Genomic DNA, 24,184 nt, shown 5'->3' with positions numbered 1-24,184 from the left:
AATTTCTGCATGGAAATTGTTTGAAATTGAGAAAGTAAATACAATTCTTTGATATGTTTTAAATTCCCCATTACCCTAAGTCTGTTGTGTGGCACTTCAAAATTAAACTTGGGTAGAGCCTATCAGATATTGAGCATAAAATTGATGTGTTTGTAAGGAGGAATGTAAAGGTGAAATGTGTTCCTTCTGAGATTATGCAGGTGGTTCCTTCAGTAATGTAATATTCAATCTATATTGCAATAGTGCCTTGACTGAGCATTTTGAGGTCGTATGGTTGATATTCCATTATCTAAAGATCATTAAATTCCAAGTTTTTGAAATGAATCTCAGGGTAGTGTGTGGTGACATACAGGTTTCCCTCGCCATCCGAAGGTAGAGCATTCCTATGAAACTGTTCGTAAGCTGGAATGTCGTAAAGCGAAGAAGTAATTACGATTTAGTTATATGGGAAAAACTTGTGAGCGTTTGCAGACCCAAAAATAACCTACCAAATCATGCCAAATAACACATAAAACCTAAAATAACAGTAACATATAGTAAAAGCAGGAATGATATGATAAATACACAGCCTATATAAAGTAGAAATACTTCTCTACAATCATTGCTGCGCTGTTCTCCATAGTGAAAATCTCACACAAGCGCTCTTGGCAGAAACACTCTCTCCAGTAACCTTTAAGCTATGAAGCTGCCAAATCATACCAAATAACACATAAAAATACACAGCCTATATAAAGTAGAAATAATGTATGTACAGTGTAGTATCACTTACTGGAATCAGGAAGACAGCGCCGAGTACACTGATGATGGTGTGTTAGGCTGAGTTGTCGGTGGCTGGGGCAGTGCAGTGGTCCCCAACCTCCAGGCCGCCGACTGATACGGATCCGTGAAGCATACAGGGGTACAGCGGTAGCCGGGATGCACATCTTTAAGAAAAAAGCCGAAATAAACAAGCTAATTAATTAAGTGCTGGGTGGCACCTAATTAATTAGCTTGTTTATTTCGACTTTTTTCTTAAAGATGTGTTGGGTGCGTCCCGGCTACCGCTGCATTCTCTGTGGCAATGTATCGATCCGCGGCACGGGGGTTGGGGTGGTGGGACACTGGGATGTCATCTCATCGTTGTCTGTTTCCATCAGGGCAGGCAGGTCATCTTCTATGTCTGCCTGCCTCGATGTCGAAGGTCGAGGTTCGTCGTCTGCTGTGGCTGATGTGGAAGGCTTGAAAAATGACAGTATGCTTGACTGCTTATCCTCGCGCATTTTTCTATCATACAGTTCATTGTAAGCACTCAAACAATCCTGCAAATATGCCCTAAACCTCTGTACCCTTTCAAAATTAAAGCCGTACTTTTCTGCAATCATTATTGTCAATTGCAGCGAAAATCTCATGCAGTTGCTTTGTGTTCAGTTCCAGGATGACTTCACTTTTGGTCCGTTCGCTACTGCATTCGGTTTTGATTGTTATCCTTTCCTCTTCCAATTGCATCAGCTCTTCATCTATCAGTTCTTGGTCATGGGATGCCAAAACCTCCTCAACATCATGTTCGTCAACTTCCACAAGCCAAACTCACTTTGTCCTTACTTTGTTCACCATAATCAAAATGCTTAATTATGTCTAGTTTTGCGCTAAGTGTAACAGCCTTATGAGCTCTTTTAGGCTTTTCTGATACCTTAGAACTCACCTTGCTAACAGCTGCTCACAGGCACGTGTTTAAGCAATGCTGGCTAGAATGCAGTTCTGGGGAGGAGCGGCTGCTTGGGGTGCGCGCTGCCTTTTTCGTAACAGTGAAAACACCTTCTGTTAGCGAAAACAAGTAACCAATGTAGGTCTTTCGTAACAGCGAGGTTTCGTAAAGCGACCATTCGAAAAGTGGGGGACACCTGTATAGGCACTTCAATGAATTACTTTGACCATTGAACTTTTTGATGGTTGTTTGATTATACTCTGGTTAAGCACCTTAAATATTACTACTGTTTGACAGTGACTGGTATGGTTAGTGGTTTTCACCAAGGTCATGGTGCAACATTTGCTGGAATTTCAAGCGTGCCTATAGAAGTATAGCTATTCTCAGTTCATTGCTACTAAAGTGAGGTTTGATTGATCACCATTTTACAAAATACTCAAGTTCTAAAAATACTAGTCAGTTCAAACAATAGTTCAGGTAATGTATTAAAATCTATTGCTGAACCAGTTATGGAGGGCTATGGTCCAGTTGCAGGTTGATGGGAGTAAGCAGTTTAAATGGTTTGACATAGACAAGACAGGCTGAAGGACCTGTTTCTGTTCCTTCCTTTCTCTGACTCTCAGCTGTGGCAGAGGCTGAGGGGTGATCTGATAAAAGTTTATACAATTAAGACATAGACTAGACAAACAGGCACTATTTTTTCCCAGGGTTGGATTGTCTAATATCAAAAGGCATGCATTTAAGATGAAATAAGATCAAAGATGTGCAAGGCAAGTTTTTTTTAAGTGGTGTGTGCTTGGACAATGGTGGAGACATTTAGGAGGTTCTTAGGCACATGAATGTGCAGGAAATAGAAGGACATGGACCCTGTTGGCAGATGGGATTAGTTGAATTGGACATTTCATTCTCAATTTGTGGATTGAAGGGCCTGTTGCTCTGCTGAATTATTCTACTTACCCTTGTATATTAACATTTTAATTGTGATGCTAATTTCATTGAGAGCCTCCTTGTTTTGAAGCTATTAACCTTGGATGTGTAACAGTTTCAAAAATCAAAGCAAGTTGGGGAAAAAGAAGGTGAAATTCCTTCTACCAATATTCCTTTTACCAATATTGTATGTTGAGATGACGTCAATAAACTAATACCATTGGCCTTGTTCTGGCAGCTCCTGAGATGACACTGGTGTCAAGCTGTATCAGCCCTTGCCCTTCCCTTGGACAACATCAGTGTCGTGGAGAGGGGAGACTTGCTGCATGGGCGACTGCCGGTCTTCCATACAACCTTGCCCAGGCCTGTGCCCTGGAGAACCTTTCCAGGCGCAGATCCATGGTCTCGCGAGACTAACGGATGCCACTACTAATGTAAAGAAGCACTGTTTTAAAATGTGAACCACAATGTATTATTTACTCCAATGAGCTGGCTTTGGGATAATCTTATCTGAACAACTGACATTGTGAACAAAATTCCTGTGGAATAACAGACTTGCTTAATGAACCTTGATGGTCATTTCTCAGTGTCAACTCTGAGGACCTGTGAGTCAATGCCTGATCAGAAATCCTGATACAAATGCTTTTTAAGTAACATATCACACATTATCACATATTTTGGTGTATATTGTAGAGATAAACACATTAAACTGATTCCCAGAGCTGTAAATGACAGGTTTTTAAAAGAAGTTTTCAATGTGTCTGTAGTTGTTCTAATGATGGACTCCAGTAATTGAATAAAAGTTAAGATCATTTGAGCATAAACTACAGGCTTAATGTGGAATGTATGCTCTGGATTCTTATTCCAGAGACTGAAAAGAGAATAAGAGTATTTGAAAGGAGAATAACGTCACAAGTTAAATCTCTCACTTAAATAATCTGCGTCATATTATAATATTTCTTTATAGCTTCCTGATTGCAAAATGTATGGTTTTTCAATCAGTGAAATGATTTTGTTTCTGGTGCATATGGTGCATGCCTTGCTGTATGCTGGTGACCCAGCACTGCTGCATTGTGAAGGCAGCTGTGCTGCTATTGTGCAGTGCAGGGGAGGAACAGTGTTCACACCAGCTGTTTACATGCAGCTCTCACAGCGAGCAGAATCAGAGGGCTCCGACCTCTGTGACTTGATAAATTTATTGAGATATTGATTTGACAATTATCCTTGATCTTCTGCAGGGGCAATGCCATATATAAATATACAAATGACGCATAAATATACTGATGTCTTGTCTAAATATACAAATTCGTCATGTAATAGGATTATTGATGGAATGCAGGTCTCCAGTGCTGGGCATAGCTCGGTGACGAGCATTAAATACAGACAAATTAGCTTATCTCCTGTATCTGTGATTCCCATTATTGTAGTCACAGGGAAGACTGTAATAATGGAATCTGGATGAAGGAAAGGGAATAGTGGGTAGAAATTATTTTGTATCTCCAGTTTAGGGCTGTTTCTTGTCCTTTTACTGTTTCATCATGGTAATATTGTGCATTTAAAAAAAAGATTCCAGCACAAGATATTTACCCTTGCAAATTGAGCTGAGTATTCTATTGAATGCAGTGTTTAGAAGGTATCTGGAATGGACACACTGCAGTATTTCATGTTTTTAATGTGTAATTTTTCAAACTAAGTGCAGAACAATTTTAATTTCACACTGCAGATTGCAATTACTACTTCACATCCCAATCAATTGGCAAAGTGAGCAAATAAATGCATTATTACTCTTTGGAATTGGAGCTGTGGAGGAAAAGGTCTTCCTAGGAGCCCTTCCTTCTAAACTACCTGCCTCTTAGCCTAAACCTCTGCAAGGAGGAAAAGTTTTCTGCCATCTGTTTTAGCTATCCCCCTCAATGAGGGGGAACTTCTTTACTCAGAGAGTGGTAGGTGTGTGGAACGAGCTTCCAGCAGAAGTGGTTGAGGCAGGTTCAGTGTTGTCATTTAAAGTTAAATTGGATAGGTATATGGACAGGAAAGGAATGGAGGGTTATGGGATGAGTGCAGGTCGGTGGGACTAGGTGAGAGTAAGAGTTCGGCACGGACTAGAAAGGCCGAGATGGCTTGTTTCCATGCTGTAATTGTTATATGGTTATAATTTTGTACATATCTATCAGTTATGCCCTTAGTTTTCTCTGCTCCAAGGAAAACAACGCTAGGTTATTCTATATCTCATAACCAAACGGGTCCATGCTGGTGATATCTTGGTAAATCTCCGCACTCTGTCCAGTGTGATTATAGCCACCTTCAGGTGGAGTGCCCAGGTCAATAAATGGTGTTCCATTTGTGGCCTAATGAAAATTTCATTGGGTTGTGTTCGTTAGCTAGGGGAAAGTACAGTGGATTCCGGCTAATTGGGATACATCGGGACTAGTACATTTTGCCCCAGTTAGTTGAAGTTTCATGAAAATAGTTTAAAACTTTAAAAAAAATCAAACCGAGTAGCAAATTATGTATTTAAATGAGATATTGGAGCACTGCTAATACTACTATAGTACTATAATACTGTTAGTTGCTAATAGTAATGGACAGAGTAATTCATTCAGTGTATGTTGACATGTTCTTTTGACTGTAAATGAACAAATCAGCACAGACACCTAATGCAGGTAGTGAACTGCCTTTAAACAACGCTTCTGACGATTGTATTCTTCAAATTCTTCATAGTCAGTTGAAGTACTGAAATCATTTAGTTTTTCACTCCCAGCTGTTTCCGGTATCTCCAATCCTGAATATTTGATCCAGCAGTGAGCAAAACAATTTTGAGTTGTCTTACTGCTTTGTTGCTACCTATTAGTGACAAAAATCACTGCTTTTTGAATGCAAACATGAAAGAGATGCAATTTAAAAACTGGTTGCTCTAAGCACGGTGTAGTGTCTTAATGGCCCCATGACATGCATGTGACTGGCACTAGTTAGAAAAAGTTCAAGTCTTATGCTCCAACTAAATCACTGAGTGCCCCAAATAAACCAAGGGAATCTTGGCTATCTTAGATCATAAGACAAAGGAGTGGAATTAGGCCATTCAGCCCATCAAGTCTGCTCTACAATTCTATCATGGCTGAACCCGGATCCCATTCAACCCCATACCCTTCTAGCCATATCGTTTGATGCCCTGACCAACTAGGAAACTGTCAACTTCCACTTTAAGTATACCCATGGACTTCGCTGTCTCTGCAGTCTGTGGCAGAGCATTCCACAGGTTCACCACTCTGTTATATAAAAAAAATTCCTCCTTACCTCTGTTCTAAAAGGTCGCCCCTCTATTTTGAGGCTGTGCCCTCTGGTTCTGGATACCCCAACCAAAGGAATCATCCTCTCCACATCCACCCCAGTCCTTTCAACATTTGGTAGGATACAATGAGTTCTCTTCACCCCCCCCCCGCATTCTTCTAAATTCCAGTGAGTACAGGCCCGAAGCTGCCAAACGCTTCTCATCTGTTAACCCCTTCATCCCCAGAATCATCCTCGTGAACCTTATCTAGACTCTCTTCAATAACAACACACCCTTCCTGAGATATGGGGCCCAAAACTCTTGACAATACTTGAAGTGCGGCCTGACTAGTGTCTTATAAAGGCTCAGCATTATCTCCTTGCTTTTATATTCTATTCCCCTTGAAATAAATGCCAACATTGCATTTGCTGCCTTTACCACAGACTCAACCTGTAAGTTAACCTTCTGGAAGTCTTGCACGAGGACTCCTAAGTCCCTCAGCACCTCTGATGTTTGAACCTTCTCCCCATTTAGATAATATTCTGCACTGTTGATCCCTTTACCAAAATGAATTATCATACATATCCCAACACTATTCCATCTGCTACCTTTTTTGCCCATTCTTCCAATTTGTCTAAGTCCTGCTGCAGTCGCAATGGTTCCTCAGCACTACCTACCCCTCCACCTATCTTCATATCATCCACAAACTTTGCAACAAAGCCATCAGTTCCATTATCTAAATCATTAACAAAGAATGTGAAAAACAGTGGTCCCAATACTGACCCCTGAGGAGCATCTATAGTCACTGACAGCCAACCAGAAAAGGCCCCTTTTATTCCCACTTGCTGCCTTCTGCCTGTCAACTATTTTGTTATCCCTGTCAGTATCTTTCCTGTAATGCCACAGGATTTTGTCTTGTTAAGCAGCTTCATGTGTGGCACTTTATCAAATGCCTTCTGAAAATCCAATTAAATGACATCCACTGCCTCTCTCCTTTGTCCACCTTGCTTGTAACTTTCCAGATTGGTCAGGAAAAATTTCCCTTTACAGAAACGATGCTGACGTTGACTTATTTTATCAGTAGTCTCCAAGTACCTTGAAATCTATTCGCTAATAATAAATTCCAACACTTTCCCAGCCACTGAGGTTAGGCTAAATGGCCTTTTATTTCCTTTCTTTTGCTTTCCTTCCCTCCTTTAAGAGCAGAGTGACATTTCCAATCTTCCAGTCCTCTGGGACCATGGTAGAATCAAGTGATTATTGAAAGATCGTGGCCAATGCATCGGCTATCTTTTCAGTCTCTCAGAACCCTAACCCCCCCCCCCATTATTTTCAGGACCTTGAATGTTATTCCTATTGTACCCCAATATATATTTTAATTCACTTTTTCTAAGCTGTTACACCATATTATAATTTCTCTACTCAACTAGGGAGTTGATGTGAGAACCAGGATCTGGTGAGTTGCAAGAAATTGCTGCAAACATCAATTGTTGAGTCAGATGCTGAGCAACTGGTATTGCTGAATGCACAGAGAGCAGAATTTTAGTGTTACTGTATTCCTGCCTTCATTGTATGTCATTGCAAGTCCTCTAAAATGCACTTATCAGGATTAAATTTCTTCTCTTTCTCTGTTCATCTTACTGATCAATATCATCCCAGTGTACTTGATAAGACTATGATTATCAAGTACCCCAAAGTTTTTGTCATCTGGAAGCTTGGACTGAAAGTGTTATATTTGAATGCACGCAGCATAAGAAATCATGGATGATTTTGAAATTCAGCTACAGATTGGCAAATATGACATTGTGGCTATCTCTGAAACTTGGCTAAAGGATGGCTGCCATTGGGAGTTGAATGTTCAAGGATATACGATGTATCAAAAAGATAGGTTAGTAGGCTGGGGGGGTGTGGCTCTGTGTATAAGAAATAATATTAAATCATTAGAAAGAGATGACATAGGACTGAAAGGTGTAGTCTCTATGGGCTGAGATAAGAAATGGCAAGGGTAAAAGGACCTTAATGGCAGTTGTATACAGGCCTCCAAACAGCAGCCGGGGTGTGAATTACAAATTACAGCAGGGGATAGAAAAGGCATGTCAGAAAAGCAATGTCATGATAATCGTTGGGAATTTTAACATAAAAGTGGATTGGGAAAACCAGGTCAGTACCGGACCTCAAGCGAGAGAATTTGTAGAATATCTAAGGGATGGCTTTTTAGAACAGCTTGTTGAACCCACTAGGGGATCAGCTATGCTGGATTAGCTGTTGTGCAATGATCCGGAGGTGATAAGAGAGCTTAAGGTTAAGGAATCCTTAGGGAACAGTGATCACAATATGATCGAGTTCACATTAAGATTTGAGGGGGGGGAAAAAAATCCAGTGTGTTGGTATTTCAGTGGAATAAAGGAAATTACAATGGCATGAGAGGGGAACTGGCTGAAGTTGACTGGAAGGGGACTTTTGCAGGAAGCACAGCAGAGTAGCAATGACTGGAGTTTTTGTGAAAATGAGGGAAGTGCAAAGCAGATATATTTCAAATAAGAAATTTTCAAAGGGAAGAAGGACACTACCGTGGCTGACAAGTGAAATCAGAGCCAAAGTAAAAACAAAAGAGGGCATACAAGGAAGCCAGAGCTAGTGGGAAGATAGAGGATTGAGAAGCTTTTAAAAACTTGCAGAAGGAAACTAAGAAGGTCATTAGGAAGGAAAAGATGAATTATGAAAGGAAGCTGGCAACTAATATCAAAAAAGATTCTAAAAGCTTTTTTAAGTATATTAAAGGGTAAATGAGAGTCGTGGGTAGATACAGGACCAATACAAAATGATGCTGGAGATATTGTAATGAGAGAGGCAGAGATGGCAGAGGAACTGAATGCGTATTTTGCATCAGTCTTCACAGTGGAAGACGTCTGCAGTATACTGGACATTCAAGAGTGTCAGGGAAATGAAAATTATGACTGAGAAGGTGCTCAGGAAGCTTAATGGTCTGAGGGTGGATAAATCTCTTAGACCTGATAGAATGCACCTTGGGTTCTGAAGGAAGTAGCTGGAGAGATTGCGGAGGAATTAACAATGACCTTTCAAGAATAGATAGATTCTGGCATTGTACCAGATGACTGGAAAATTGCAAATGTTACTCCACTATCTAAGAAGGATGGGAGGCAGCAGAAAGAATGCTATAAACTTGTTAGCCTGACATCAGTGGTTGGGAAGTTGTTGGAATCGATTGTTAGGGTTGAGATTATGAAGTATCTGGAGACACATGACAAGATGGGCCAAAGCCAGCATGGTTCCTGCCTGACAAACCTACTGCAATTCTTTGAGGAAATTACAAGCAAGGTGGATAAAGGAGATGCAGTAGACGTGGTGTACTTAGGTTTTCAGAAGGCCTTTGACAAGGTGTCATGCATGAGGTGGCTTAGCAAGATAAGAGCCATGGAATTACAAGAAAGTTACTAGCATGGGTGGAGCATTGGCTGGTTGGCAGAAAACAGAGTGGTAATAAAAGGATCCTGTTCTGGCTGGCTGCTGGTTACCAGTGGAGTTCCACAGGGATTGTTGAGACCGCTGCTTTTTATGATGTATATCAATGATTTGGACTATGGTATGTGGCTAAATTTGCTGATGATACAAAGATAGGTGGAGGAGTGGGTAGTATTGAGGAAACAGAGCCTGCAGAGAGACTTAGTTTAGGGGAATGGGCAAAAAAGTGGCAAATGAAATACAATGTTGGGAAGTGTATGGTCATACACTTTGGTGGGAGAAATGAACGGGCAGACTATTATTCAGATGGGAAGAGAATTCAAAATGCAGAGATGCAAGGGGACTTGGGAGTCCTTGTGGAAGATGCCCTAAAAGTCAGTTGTGAAGAAGGTGAATGCAATCAACAGGAATTCTGCAGATGCTGGAAATTTAAGCAACACACATAAAAGTTGCTGGTGGACGCAGCAGGCCAAGCAGCATCTCTTGGAAGAGGTGCAGTCGACATTTCAGGCCGAGACCCTTCGTCAGGTGAATGCAATGTTGGCATTCAGTTCTAGAGGTGTAGAATATAAGAGCAGGGATGTGATGTTGAGGCTCTATAAGGCACTCGTGTGACCACACTTGGAGTATTGTGTGTAGATTTGGGCTCCTTGATTTCGAAAGGATATACGGACTTTGGAGAGGGTTCAGAGAAGATTCACAAGAATGATTCCAGGAATGGATGGGTTATCGTATGAGGAACTTCTGGCAGCTCTTGGGCTGTATTCCCTGGAGTTCAGGAGAATGAGGGGGGGGGGATCTCATAGAAACATTCCAAATGTTAAAAGGCCTGATCAGGTTAGATATTGCAAAGTTGTTTCCCATGTTAGGGGATTCTAGGACAAGAGGGCACAATTTCAGGATTGAAGGACGTCCATTTAGAACTGAGATGTGGAGAAATTACTTTAGTCAGAGGATGGTAAATCTGGAATTTATTGGCACGAGCAGCTGTGGAGGCCAATTCATTGCGTGTATTTAAGGCAGAGATAGATAGGTTCTTGATTAGCCAGGGCATCAAAGGGTGTGGAGTGAAGGCAGGGGAGTGGGGATGACTGGAAGAATTGGATCAGCCCATGATTGAATGGCAGAGCAGACTTAATGGGCTGAATGGCCTACTTCTGCTCCTATATCTTTTGGTCTAAACATACTTCCTACGTTTGTATACAAATTGGTTGCGTAGAATAAACATAAGTCTCAAAACTGATCCATGCTTGCTTACACTGCCAATCTTCCAACCACAAATGCAATTCTCCGTCATGTTTGCTTCTTATTTCCAGCCATTTTTGGAATACAATTTGCCAATTTTCCCTGCATCCCAAGGGCTCTAACCTTTTCAAGCAGTTACTAAAGTAAGACCTCTTCAAAAGCCTTCTGAAGTCCATGTACCTAAGCACGAATTGTTTTCTGAACAATCCAATTTTATGAGATGTTACTGGAGAATTTGGGTTGTAAGGAGAGGGTGAATAACCTAGATAATTTCTCATTGGAGCATAGGAAGTTGATGGGTGATGTTATTGTTGTTTATAAATGTACACGGGGAATAGATAAGGTGATAGTCAGTCTATTCCCCAGGATAGGGCAGTCCAATACTAGAAGACTCAGGTTTAAAGTGAGAGGGAAAATGGCCCTGAGGAATATCGTTTTCTGCACAGGGTGATGTTTTCAATAGAACTGCCAGAGGAAGTGGCACAGAAATGGGATACAAGTACAAGGCCTAAAAGACATTGGGACAGGTACATGGATAGGAAAGTTTGAGGGTAACGAGACTAGCTTAGTCAACTTGGTCAGCGTGGATGAGTTGTGCCAAAAGGCCTTTTTCTATGATGCATGGATCTAACATGACTGAGCAAAGTCCATCTCCTCCTATTCCTGCCTCCCTATCAACCTTCTAATATCTATAAAAAGCTTTAGAATTCTTTAACTTTGTTGGCTTTGATGGATATGCTGTTTCTATTAACATTGAAGAAGCTTGGGTACCCTTGCTGGGATGAAATTCAAACAGTAAAATGAGTGAATAAATATCAATGCAGCATGGATACTGCTACAGAAGTGTTGAATGTTCAGCGAAATGCAGAGTTGACAAATGTTTAGTTAACTGTATATAATTAAAGGGGTGTTAATGAAGTAAAATCTAGAATTCTGTTCATTGGCTTTTCCAGTAGGTTGGAAAAATGCCTATCAGCAGATCAGTACATTTGGTTGAACTTGTAGTACTGTCTAAGCTGAAGCACTGGTTATTCATACTGATATGGAAATACCTAAACCCTTAGACAGTACTATAGTTAGTTTGACTAGGTTGGGTATTTCCTTTTGGAATTCAGGGGAAAGTTGTAAGTCCCAGGTAGGATGAATAAAATCTGCCCACTTCACTTGGCAGACTGATCAGTAACAACCTTCTCCCATTACCCTTTGCTTCCTGCTACCAAGCCAATCATGTCTTCAAAGCGCAGCTTTTTCCGATCCTGTGCACTTTACTAAATTGCTATTTGTTTTGTTGTGGGTTGTAGTCTGTGGGCATGATGTGTTGCTGCCGGAATGTGTGGGCAGCCCCCAGCTCATCTTTAGGTAGTGTTGGTTGTTGCATTCCACTGTTTTGATGTACATATGGTAAATAAAATTGAATCTTGAACTCTGGCAATTCTCCTATCTATATGTGGTTGTAACCTATGACAACTTTCCACACCAGCAACCTTCATATCACCTGCTGACTTACAAACCCACCCTCCTACTTCAGTAGGCGTCCCTGTGGAATACCACTGGTCACCAACCTCTAAATGTATGTACAGTATATCTTATTCTTAGGAATAACATCCAAGTATTTGGTGAACATGTTGATTCTGCATCATCAGCATGGAAGATTGTCTCTCAAACAAGCTTTTTGAAGAAGAAACCAACTGGATTGATTTGGCAAGTCTGTAGATGTGGACTTCATGATTTCCATGTGGTAGGCTGCTGTGGAATAGGATCCAGGGAGAACTAGCCAGAATAGTTGGATACACAATTGTCTTAATGGTGGGAAATCGAGGAATGTGTCAACTTGTTTTTCAAACTACGCAGCCTGTGACTAATGTTCCCCAGGAATTGGTGTTAGGCTCATTGCTTTTTGCCATCTAGATCAGTGATTTGGCAAGACATTAGTAATTTTGCAGATGATATTAAAGTATGTGGTTATCTGCATTTGATGATCTTGATCGACTGTAAGTATGCTGAAGATTGGCAAATTGAGTTTCATTTGGATAACTAGGAGGTATTGCATTTTGGGAAGTCAAATGACAGTAGGACTTTGACAGTGAATGGTAGGGACCTGGAGTGTAATAGAGCATAAGGACTGAGGAGTACAAGTATGTGGTTTCCTGAAAGTAGCATCTCATGTATACAGTGTGGTGAAGGCTTTTAGCACACTGGCCTTCATCAGTGAGGGCACTGAGTATAGAGGCTGAAGATTATTTTGAAGTTGTAACAGATACTGGTGAGGCTGAATTTGGAATATTGTTCAATTTTGGTCATCCTGTGATAGGAAAAATGTCCTTGAGCAGGAGAGAGTGCAGCAGAGCTTTGAGGGTTTTGTCAGGTCTTAGGACTGGGTTATGAAGATGTTGCGCAGATTGGGACTTCATAAGATCACCCCTCATTCTCCCGTGCTCCAAAGAATAGAGGTACATAAAATCAGATCGTGCAGGTAGATGCAAGGTGCAAAGCTACAATAAGGCGGATTTTAAGGTCAAAAGGCCATTTAATCTTATGAGGAAATTATTCAATAGTTTATGTAGCAGCTTGGTAGTATCTGCTTTCAAGATTTTGTATCTTCTGCCTTATGAGGGGAGAGAAGAGAATGTCTGGGGTGGGAGGGGTCTTTGATTATGTTTGCTGCTTTACTGAGTCAATGAGATGTAGACAGTCTGGAAGGAGCCTGGTTTCTGATATGCATTTGCAGCCAGGTTCAGCTATAAGTGCAGTGCAGGGGAAGGCGAGGTGGCTGATCCAATCTTCAGCCTATTCCTTTCACTGAAGCTGATAGAAATAGCTGAGACCTCTGGATACAGCAGAGATGGAGACCAGCCAGCATTATTGCATTATAATGAATTGCAGCAGCTAGTTCTGGAGTGCACTCCTAACCAAGCAGGTTCAATACAGTTGCAGTAATGACATCTATTTGATAATGTGGAGAATTAACTAGATTCTCTAAAAGGTAGGACATCCAGTCTGGCTTATTGCTGTCCATTAATCTATGGAACTTCAAAATAACAAGGTCTAACTACCTTCAGTGAATATTTGATTTTTCTTGCTTTGTCAGACATCTGTTCTGACAACAGAAATATTGTTCATGCAACTGGGTGATTTGTACAAATGCTGAATTTCATTGCAATGAAATTCTCAGCAATGAAATAGCCTGTGATGGCATGTTCAAGCATTTTAACATTCCAAATGTTAAAAAGCCTGAACAGGTTAGATATGGCTAAATTATTTCCCATGGTAGGGGAGTCAAGGACAATAGGACATGACTTTAGGATTGAAGGACATCCATTTAGAACAGAGATGCCGAGAAATTACTTTGGTCAGAGGGTGGTAAATCTGTGGAATTTGTTGCTGCGAGCGGCTGCGGAGGCCAAGTCATTGGGTGCATTTAAGGCAGAGATAGGTTCTTGATTAACCAGTGTATGGGGAGAAGGCAGGGGAGTGGGGATAACTGGAAGAATTGGATCAGTCATGTTTGAATGGCAGAGCAGACTCGATGGGCTGAATGGGCTATTTCTGCTCTTATATGTTATGGTAAGAACATACATAGAACATAGAATAGTACAGCACAGTACAGGCCCTTCGGCCCACAATGTTGTGCCAACCCTCAAACTCTGCCTCCCATATAAGCCCCCACCTTAGATTCCTCCATATACCTGTCTAGTAGTCTCTTAAACTTCATTAGTATATCTGCCTCCACCACTAAAACTTAAACAACTTTGGGGCATGAGTTAAGTGGCTAATAAACATTAGTTCCATGAAAGTACCAGCAGTGACCATCCAGAAACTCACTTGGGCCAACTGCAGAAATACAGCAAGAGGATTTGGCTCACAGCACTGGTAGTATTTTCAGAGAAAGATTGTGTGGGTTCAATAAAGCATCTCCTACTACTTTTTGATGGCATCTTGGGATGAGTAATATTTGCTGTTGTCCTTAATAGTGAAATCCAGATCCCCAGAGTGAATTTAAAATAACATTGATTGTAGCTGACTTTGGGCTAGTCACTGATTCCTGTCATATCCAATTAAATGCTGGTTGCTATACTAGTCTGTTTATCCCTACAATCAATTTGCCAAACCTTTATCTCTATTGCCTATGTGCTTCCATCTTTTGCAATGCATCTGAGGTCAAACCATCATTGTTGTCTTCTAGTCAAGATGCCACCAGTGAAAAATGGCGACATCTTCCAGATAGTCCACAAAGCTGTCTATTTCACTTTTATTTTAAGTATGTTTCTGGAACTGTTAAAGCCTGCGATTTGCATTTTGGAGATTTAGTGATCTAGCACTTTGCTGTCTCCAAGAAAATTCCAGCAGGTGAGAGGGAGCGATCTTAAGGCGAAGAAGCTTAGAGACGGCGCAAGCCTATGATTAACTCCATTTCTTGCTGATTAAAACAGAGGAAGACTAGGCAACGAGGTGACCTACTGGGGCACCCTTTGAGAGAAGGGTAGTGCAATCTGATGTGACCAGAATGAACATTAAATTTTCCTGAATGCTATTGGTATTGCTTTGCTTTGGAAACTGAAGTAGAAAATCTCAGTTTATTAAAGAAGTACGATGCATAGCAAAGCAAATATAGCTCTTCCTTGTTTAACAAAGGACTCTTTAGAAGGCATAATTTCTGGTTTATCTGCCACCCTTGTGCCTCTCATTGTCATTCTGGAGATGTGCAGTCCTTTCATTACCCTGTCTCTTCATCTCTTCTGTTTGTCTTTGTCTCTGATCCTGGAGACGTGCATTTCTCAGCTCCTTTGTTTCTTCCTTTCTCCTCCTTCTGTGCCTGTTTTTGTCATTCTGGAGATGTGCAGCCCTTTCATCCGCCATCTCTATCTCCTCTGCTGTTTGTTGTTTGTCTCTGATCCCTGAGATGTGCATGTCTCTCCTCCTCTGTCTCTTCTTCTCTCATCTTTTTTTGTCCTGATTGTTTGATCCTGGAGTCATGCGACCCTGACTTCATCCGATTTTTGTTCTCTCCCTCTCCTTGCCGCTTCCTGATGACGTTTGGCGTCATCTCTTGACCATAATGTCCCTCTTCCCTTTCCACGCGGCATAATTAGCTGACCATTTTTTCTACCCCAATGCTGGATAGAAGATATGAAGCACTAACACCAAAGGATGCTGATTATTCTTGATGATGTGGTTGGCGCTGTCCTAAATGGACGTGATATAGTCACCGCTGTCCTTTGACTGCAGCACAGGGTTTTATGAGTGTCTCGAAGTACGTCATTACAATAAGATTTAATTATCTCTTATTGATGGGTGGCAGTTAGATCTGTCCGGATCCCGCACATGTTGATGGTGATTAGCAGAATGTGACCCCTCGAAATAGAGCTGCCCTGCCCTTTTGCTCCAGTAGGCGTCGCTGCTGAGGCTGGCCGTGCGCATGTGTCGGGCTGTCACGTCCCGATTTCCATGATGGTGGATCGGCTCTCGGGGGGAAAACGAGCCTGTTGATTTTGGCGAATGAGCAATTTTATACAAATATATAACCCTGAACTTTGCCTGCATTCTGTAAGTTAGCGCATTTTAATTCGATTTAGCTGTAATGCACTGTTTGTGCTAATTGGAGGTCACAAATAGAGCATGATACATTGAACCATTGAGGCAAATGTGGAAGGTGTGTGTTCAATGCTGACTATCTGCCTCTTGCTGCTGCTGGATAAAGTGTCTGTGTGACAGCCTATCGTTCAATGCAGAGCAGAGGGTGCAGATGGAAAGCCGTTGTGCCCAAGTGTTGTGTCTCTCCCTTGATGCTGATGGAATGTTACTGAAGTTCTTCGATTTATGGATTGGACTGTGGACTCTTTCAGTTTTGTTTTTTATATTGTGTATTTGGCTGTTCTTTCTTGTTGCTATTTGGCGTGGTTTGTTAGTTTTTTTTGTGCGGGCGTCGTTTTGGGATTGATGTTCTTGCCATTTGCACGATTTAATTTTTTCGTGCAGGAAGAGGTTGATGGTTTTCTTTGTTTCGGGCTATCTGGAGACTAATCTCCAATTGCATACATAATTTGATAATCAACCTTTGAGCCATTACTATGCAAACATGAGGAATTCTGCAGATGCTGGAAGTTCAAGCAACACACAACTAAGTTGCTGGTGAATGCAGCGGGCCAGGCAGCACCTCTTCCTAGAGATGCTGCCTGGCCAGCTGCGTTCACCAGCAACTTGGATGTTTGAGCCATTACTAACTGCTTTTTCAAATAGGCTCCGCACAATCAGTTCAGAGCACCTCCGCTCCATCTGCCAAAAGCAAAACTTCCCAGTGGCCAAACATTTGAACTCCCGTTCCCATTCCGACATGTCCATGGCTTCCTCTTCTGCCACAATGAGCCCGCCCTCAGGGTGGAAGAGCGACACTATATTCCATCTGGGTAGCCTCCAACCTGATGGCATGAATATCATTTTCTCTTGGTTTTAAACCCCCCCCTCCCCCGCCTTTTCTTTTCACCGCTCTGACCTTTTAGAACATAGAATAGTACAGCACAGTACAGGCCCTTCGGCCCACTTTGGTGTGCCGACCCTCAAACCCTGCCTCCCATATAGCCCCGCACCTTAAATTCCTCCATATACCTATCTAGTAGTCTCTTAAATTTCACTAGTGTAACTGCCTCCACCACTGACTCAGGCAGTGTATTCTACGCACCAACCACTCTCTGAGTAAAAAACCTTCCTCTAATATCCCCCTTGAACTTCCCACCCCTTATCTTAAAGCCATGGCCCCTTGTATTGAGCAGTGGTGCCCTGGGGAAGAGGCGCTGGCTCCAAAGAGTAAAGCCCTAGCTCCTTTTCTCACCGGTCTATCACCTCTCCCAGGGTTCCCTCATCCTTGCCTTTCTCCTATGGTCCATTCTGCTTTCCTATCAGATTCCTTCCTCTCCAGTCCTTTTGCTACCCATCTGGCTTCACCTATCACCCCGCTATCTTCCTTCCCCTACCCCCACCTTTTTATTCTGGTGTCCTTCCCCCTTCCTTTCCAGTTGTGGTGAAGGGTCTTAGGCTGAAACATAACTGTTTATTCATTTCCATAGATGTTCTGTTGATGCCCTGGGTTTCCTGTCCTAATGCTGCTTGACCTGCTGAATTCCTCCAACATTGTGTTGCTCTGGATTTCCTGAACCAGCATCTCTCAACACAAACACAATTGTTAACTGTTTATTCATTTCCATAGATGCTGCCTGACCTGTTGAGTTCTTCTAGCATTTTGTATGTTTGTTGTTTCATTTGCCTTTACCTTGCTATTTGTCTTTCAACTTAAATCTTGTTAAACTATTTCACTTACAATAAACTATATTGACTCTGACTGATGTTTTGTTAACATTTCCAAAAGGATTTCCTTAAAAAGGGCACAATGCTACCAACTCTGTGGAGTCTTTATTGTGCACTCGATCTTGAATACTGTATTGGTGAATTTTGGAATATTATGGCTGATGTATCATGTCTTTTGTTGCATTTTCATTCTATTATTGTTTTGGAATACTTGTTTTTGGTACACTGATGTGATGGTGATTACACCTCTCTTGATAGCATTGATTTGCTAAGTTTAATTAGTTTTGGCTTGATTTTTATAATACAATTTTAATTTATGCAAGTTGGTGTTGCAAGTAATTTATGACTTTCTTTTTTTAGCTAAAACTGGAAGATCGGTCACTAATGCCTCGTGATCTGGTGCGTCGTATGGGGCCAAATACTGTAAGTTTCTTCACGAGTGTATGATTGTATTTTCTGATGCTGCATACAGTTTGCCTTCCACTTCCTCTCCCATGTAGTTTCTTGTTTGAATCCTGCACTCATACATACCACAGCAATGATAGATACCTATGTTACTGCAAGAGATAGTTACATTGTAGATCTAATAGAAGCTAGTTTTGAAATGATCTGTGAATAGTAACAGCATATTCGCTAGGTTGATGAGGGGGTGGATAGAAGAAGACCAGACCTATTTTTACATATTTCCTTCGAAATTAATGTCATTGTGATCACTAGATGCTAAATGTTCCCGTACACAAACTTCTGTCACTTGACCTGACTCATTCCCTAATAGATTAAGTATCGCACACTGTCATTGAGACTTCTATGTACTGATGAAGGAAAATTTCCTGAACACATTTAACAACCACTATACCATCTAGTCCTTTTATATTATGGGAGTCCAAAATCAATGTGTGGAAAGTTAAATTCACTGACTATAACAACCTTGTTTCTTGCAACAGTCTGTAATCTCCCTGCAGTTTTGTTCCACTAAGTACCTCAGACTGTTCGATGGCCTGTAATATAGCCTCATTAACATGGTCATACCGTTCTTATTTCTCAGTTGCACCCATAACACCTGATTAGTTGATTTCTTCAGTCTGTCCTGACTGAGCACCGCTGTGACATTTTCCCTGATTAGTAACGTCTCCACTCTCCTTTAATTCCTGCCAATCTTTTGTGTCTTTAAAAAAACACGAAACCTTGGAATATTGACCTGCCCCTCCTGCAGTCAAGCCTTACTAATGACTACAATATCATAATTCCAGGTGTTGATACATGCCCTGAGCTCATCTGTTTCAGAGGCTTTGAAAAAACATTTTCTTACTAAGTGACATGATCAGGCTCAAATATAGGCCTAGCATGTGAAACCTGTGCTTGTGTTTTGCTGCACAAATACTCAATTCTGGGTCGAACTTGAGATGAGGACACAGGGATTTCACCTTCAACTGAGATGAGACGATCTCCATCCTTGCTCTTGATGCTTGTTTAAAAAAAAAATGCTTGCTCGCACATGAAAAGTTGAAAGCCACATTGCTTTCCTAAGTATGGCAGGATACTCTTCTTTCACAGATATTCAGAATGTCCATCTTGAGTGTACAATCAGTGCATCTCACAAAGTTCTTCCTCTTCTCTCAAAAGTCAAGTTCTCAAGCTGAGCAGAAGATTTAGAGAGAGGGTCCCTCACACAGTCTTACACTTGTGTTGAAAGTCAAGTCAAGTCAAATTTATTTATAAAGCACATTTAAAAACAGCCCATGTTGACTAAAGTGCTGTACAAACCATAACAGGTAGCTAAAATCACAAATACAAGAAACAGGTATAAACAACAAGGCACACAGCTTATAGGCACAAAATAAACAACACATGAGCCAAGGCACAAGCCAAAAATCAACCGCATCAGGAAGATTCAAACGCTAGTGAATAACGGTAAGTTTTGAGCCTGGACTTAAAAGACTCAATGGAAGGGGTGGATCTGATGGGGAGGAGAATGTTGTTCGACAGTCTAGAGGCTACAACACCAAAGGCGCAGTCACCCCGAACTTAAATTTAGATCGCAGGACAGCCAGGAGCCTCAAGTCAGCCGACCTGAGGGACCTGGAGGTAGAATAAGGGGTTAGAAGGTCTGCGGTATAGGAGGAGCCAACCCATTTAGGGCTTTATAAACAAACAGGAGAACCTTAAAAATAAATTCTAAACCGTATTGGTAGCCAGTGGAGAGGCCAGGATAGAAGTAATATGGTCCCCCTTCCGGGCACCTGTCAGGAGCCTGGCTGCGGTGTTCTGGACCAGTTGCAGGTGGGACAGGGACGACTGACTAATCCCAGTATACAGGGAGTTGGAGTAGTCCAAGCGGAAGGATATACGGGCGTGGATGACTTTCTTGAGATCTTTGAAAGAGAGAAACGACTTGATTTTGGCAATAGCACGAAGCTGGAAAAAACTGGCTTTTACTACTGCATTAACTTGTTTGTCAAACTTAAAGGTGGAATCAAATATCACATGGGGCTTGACGAGGGTGGACAGGTTACCAAGGCTGTTGGTAATCACTTTGGAGTCGGGGGGCCAAATAGGAAAATACTCCCAATTTTATTCTGCAGTTCTTCCAGGTGGTTTTCAATAAGACTCGAAATTTTCTGATCCTTCCTCACTCTACAGCCTAAGCAGCAGTGGAAACAATTCAAGATTTCCTTTTGCTACATGATTTTCCCAAAGATTCAGTTTCCTTTTAAATCCAAGAGTTTTGCCACTTGAAGTCAAAACATTTTTTCTAAGGCCTTGCAGAGACTTGTTCAACTGGTTGATATGACGAAAAATATCTGCTGAGTAGGCTAGTTTCTGCAACCATTCTTCATCTTCAAAGCGCTCAGCAAAATCTGGCCTACTATTTTCTTGAAGTACTCTGTTGAGAACTCTTCTGCTAAGCCACCGAATTTCTATGTGTAGCAGAAGATTGTGCTCTTTGTCCAAGTTTTTAGTGTGACGAGAATACACATAGATTAAGATGTAGCTGTCCTGTGCTGGCACCAGTGGAATCAGCAGTTGGTCTGCCACCTGTCTTCAGGGGAGAGAGAGAGAAGGAAAACAATGGAGCAGCATTTGGAGATGTTAATGAAGGAAGGAGAGCTGTCAAGATCGGCTCCCCCTTTGAACCCTGAACTGTTTGAAGTGATGGACAGGCGATACCCCAGCAGGGGGATAAAAAGGGACAGGTTGTCTAAGGCAGGACACACACGACACTCGAGGTAACGAGACCCTGGAAGCAGTGCGTCTCTCACAAGTCGGTGGAAAGGCACGATCGGCGGGAACCTGGTGTGTGTTCACCCTTGCCTGGGTGCCAGGTTCACCGTAGAGAAACGGTCGTATCTGGAAACGGAGCGGTCACGGTTGGTGACCTCAGATGACATCACAAAGGACTCGTCCGAAAGCTGACTGCGAAGGTCTGTGTGTGGAAGCTGTTTTGAATATTCATTCGTTTTGCGCTCTCTCTCCTTCCCCCACACTGTCCATCTCCCACGGCAGCGATTACTGCGAACTGAACTAAATTGAACTGAACTTTGTGTCACTTTGAAACTGGTCATTTACCCCTAGACAACGATAGAGCTTGATTGATCCTGTTATCTTAATTCTGTGTACATGTATGTTTATCATTGCTGAACTGTTGCATTCATTATCCTTTTGATTAGAGTACTGTGTTGCTTGTTTCTTTAATAAAACTTTCGTAGTTCTAGTAATCCAGACTCCAACTGAGTGATCCATTTCTGCTGGTTTGGCAACCCATTTATGGGGTACGTAACATTAGATTTTTAAACATTCTGGGGTGAACTGGTCTTTGTTTAATAAAATTAACCATTTTTTGTAGCATCATGCAGAAAATTTTTCATTTCATCTCCAAGAGTTTTTGATCTCAGCACCTCTGAAGGAAGCGGTGTGTTGTGACATCAGGATTTTCTACAAGAAAAACAAAACCTCTCATGGAGCCAACTATTGCTAGGGCACCATCAGTACAGATGACAACAATTCTTCCAAGACAGACCTTTTGTTTCCAAACATTAACTATATCTTGGCCTTTGCTTGTTTCAGGCAGCTCGTTGCAGCAGAAAAAGTTTTCTTGAATTTCACCATTTAAGCATCTTACAAACACTACAGCATGACATTTATTGGTGAAATCTGTTGACTCATTAACCTGGAAGAGAAGCTGTTGTTTTTTTAGTTTATCTTGCAAAGCCTCTTCAGCATCCTGTAACATGTCATCAATGTGTTGACTTGTACTGTATGAGCGTGGCCGCCCTCTCACCCGAACAAAAACCATGCAAGAGCCCATTCTTGAGCTACCATCGGCGGACAACTGTGCTCTTCTCGCGCACACAGAGGATGCGCTACAGTCACAGTCCGCCGAGGCTGCAAGGGCTTTTGGGTTACTGGTCAGTCTGAAGAAAACAATGGTCCTCCATCAGAAGCCTGCTTATGGTGCTTATCACCCACCTCAGGTCATCATTGACAACCACCCTCTCACCATGGTTGAGCAGTTCACCCACCTGAGTAGCATCATTAACGTCATCTCCAACAACACTACGGTAGTTAAGGACGTTGACAATTGACTCACCAGAGCTAACAGTGCCTTTGGGCGCCTCCAGAAACGTATGTGGAAGAACCACCATAAGAATATAGGAGCAGAAGTAGACCATTCAGCCCATTGAGTCTGCTCCGCCATTTGATCATGGACTGATCCAATTCTTCCAGTCATCCCCACTCCCCTACCTTCTCCCTGTACCCTTTAATGCCCTGGCTAATCAAGAACCTATTTATCTCTGCTTTAAATGCACCCAGTAACTTGGCCTCCACAGCCGCTCGTGGCAACAGATTCCACAGAATTACCACCCTCTGACTAAAGTAATTTATCTGCATCTTTGTTCTAAATGGACGTCCTTTGATCCTGAAGTTGTGCCCTCTTGTCCTAGACACCCCTACCATGGGAAATAACTTTGGCATATCTAATCTGTTCAGGCCTTTTGACATTTGGAATGTTTCTGAGATTTTCTGCCCCCCCCCCCCCATTCTCCTGAACTCCAGGGAATACAGCCCAAGAGCTGCCAGACGTTCCCCATACGGTGACTTGTGAATGACCATACAGTTTCCAACCTTGTATTTCATTTGCCACTTTGCCCTTTCCCCTAAACTATCTAAGTCTCACTGCAGGCTCTCTTTTTCCTCATCACTACCCGTTCCTCCTCCTATCTTTGTATCATCAGCAAATTCCACAAAAATCCAGGTGTACAGGGCTGCTGTCGTCACAACACTGCTATACGGCTCCGAAGCCTGGGTCTTGTAAGCAAATCCGGTTGCCCGAGCGCTTCAATCAGCTGGCTGGATCGTGTCTCCAACAAAAAGGTCCTAGAAAACAGCTCAACTTCCAAGCATTGAAGCCTCTTTACTGCTCAGGCAGCTCTGCTGGCCAGGCCATGTGTCTCATATAGACAACTCCAGGTTACCGAATGCAGTACTCTACAGAGAACTCTCTCAGGACAAGAGAGATCGTGGTGCCCCATGCAAGAGGTACAAAGACCAACTTAAGCAGTAGTTCTCTCAAGCAAATATTGAGGTCAACAAGGGGCAGCAGCAGACTTGTCACAGAGACCATTGATCCACAGCGCAGCCAAGAATTTTGAGGAATCCAGAAGAGGAGATACAGGAAGCATCCTACTACCTATGTGCCCGCATCCCTGCTGTTCCTATGTCCCTACTGCTCCAGCGTCTGCAGATCCAGAATTGCCCTCTACAGTCACCAACGATCATGCCATCGCTCCTGAGGACTCTTCTTCACTCCTGATCTTCGCAAGTGAAGAACCAGCCATCATCATCGCGTGTGAAACCTTCTCAGTTTCTCATCCTGCATCTTGTCCTAGCATTTTACGCACTATAATTTTACATGCTGGCATTATTGTGTTCTCACCAACTGTGTGACTTTTCTGTTTCTGGGTAATAATTTCTGCTACTAAATAACTTGCTTCCTGGGTGCTTTTACTGACTGTGACTGTATTAACAAAAACTTCACTGTTTTGTGTTTCCTATAGCCGTTTAAAATAATCAGCACTTTTAAGAGTCATATGGCTGTGATTTGTAGTTGTCTTTTCAATTTTGCTGGAACCATTGCTGCATTTGTAAATAGTTTGCCACAATCTAGGCACAATGAAGTGGGACAACTTGGATCACCATTCCATATAAAACCCATTAATAAGTAGCATTCATTGTAAAAACAGACTTTTTTGTGTGTCTGTTCTAGCACTAGTGCAGTA

At 42.0% G+C, this 24,184-nt stretch overlaps 1 protein-coding gene across 3 annotated transcripts in view; it reads left to right on the top strand.

The window, feature by feature from the left end:
• Positions 1-24,184, top strand: part of ube2o (ubiquitin conjugating enzyme E2 O) — a 156,658-nt gene that overhangs the window by 29,992 nt on the left and 102,482 nt on the right. For all 3 annotated transcript variants that reach the window (XM_072242695.1, XM_072242693.1, XM_072242692.1), the window contains exon 2: positions 18,267-18,329. In XM_072242695.1, the coding sequence (XP_072098796.1) occupies positions 18,267-18,329 (63 nt within the window). The remainder of the gene's footprint in view (positions 1-18,266; positions 18,330-24,184) is intronic.

This window comes from Mobula birostris, chromosome 24, assembly GCF_030028105.1.
Source record: "Mobula birostris isolate sMobBir1 chromosome 24, sMobBir1.hap1, whole genome shotgun sequence".
NCBI lineage: Eukaryota > Metazoa > Chordata > Chondrichthyes > Myliobatiformes > Myliobatidae > Mobula > Mobula birostris.
This window is presented reverse-complemented; position numbering and strand designations above follow the sequence as displayed.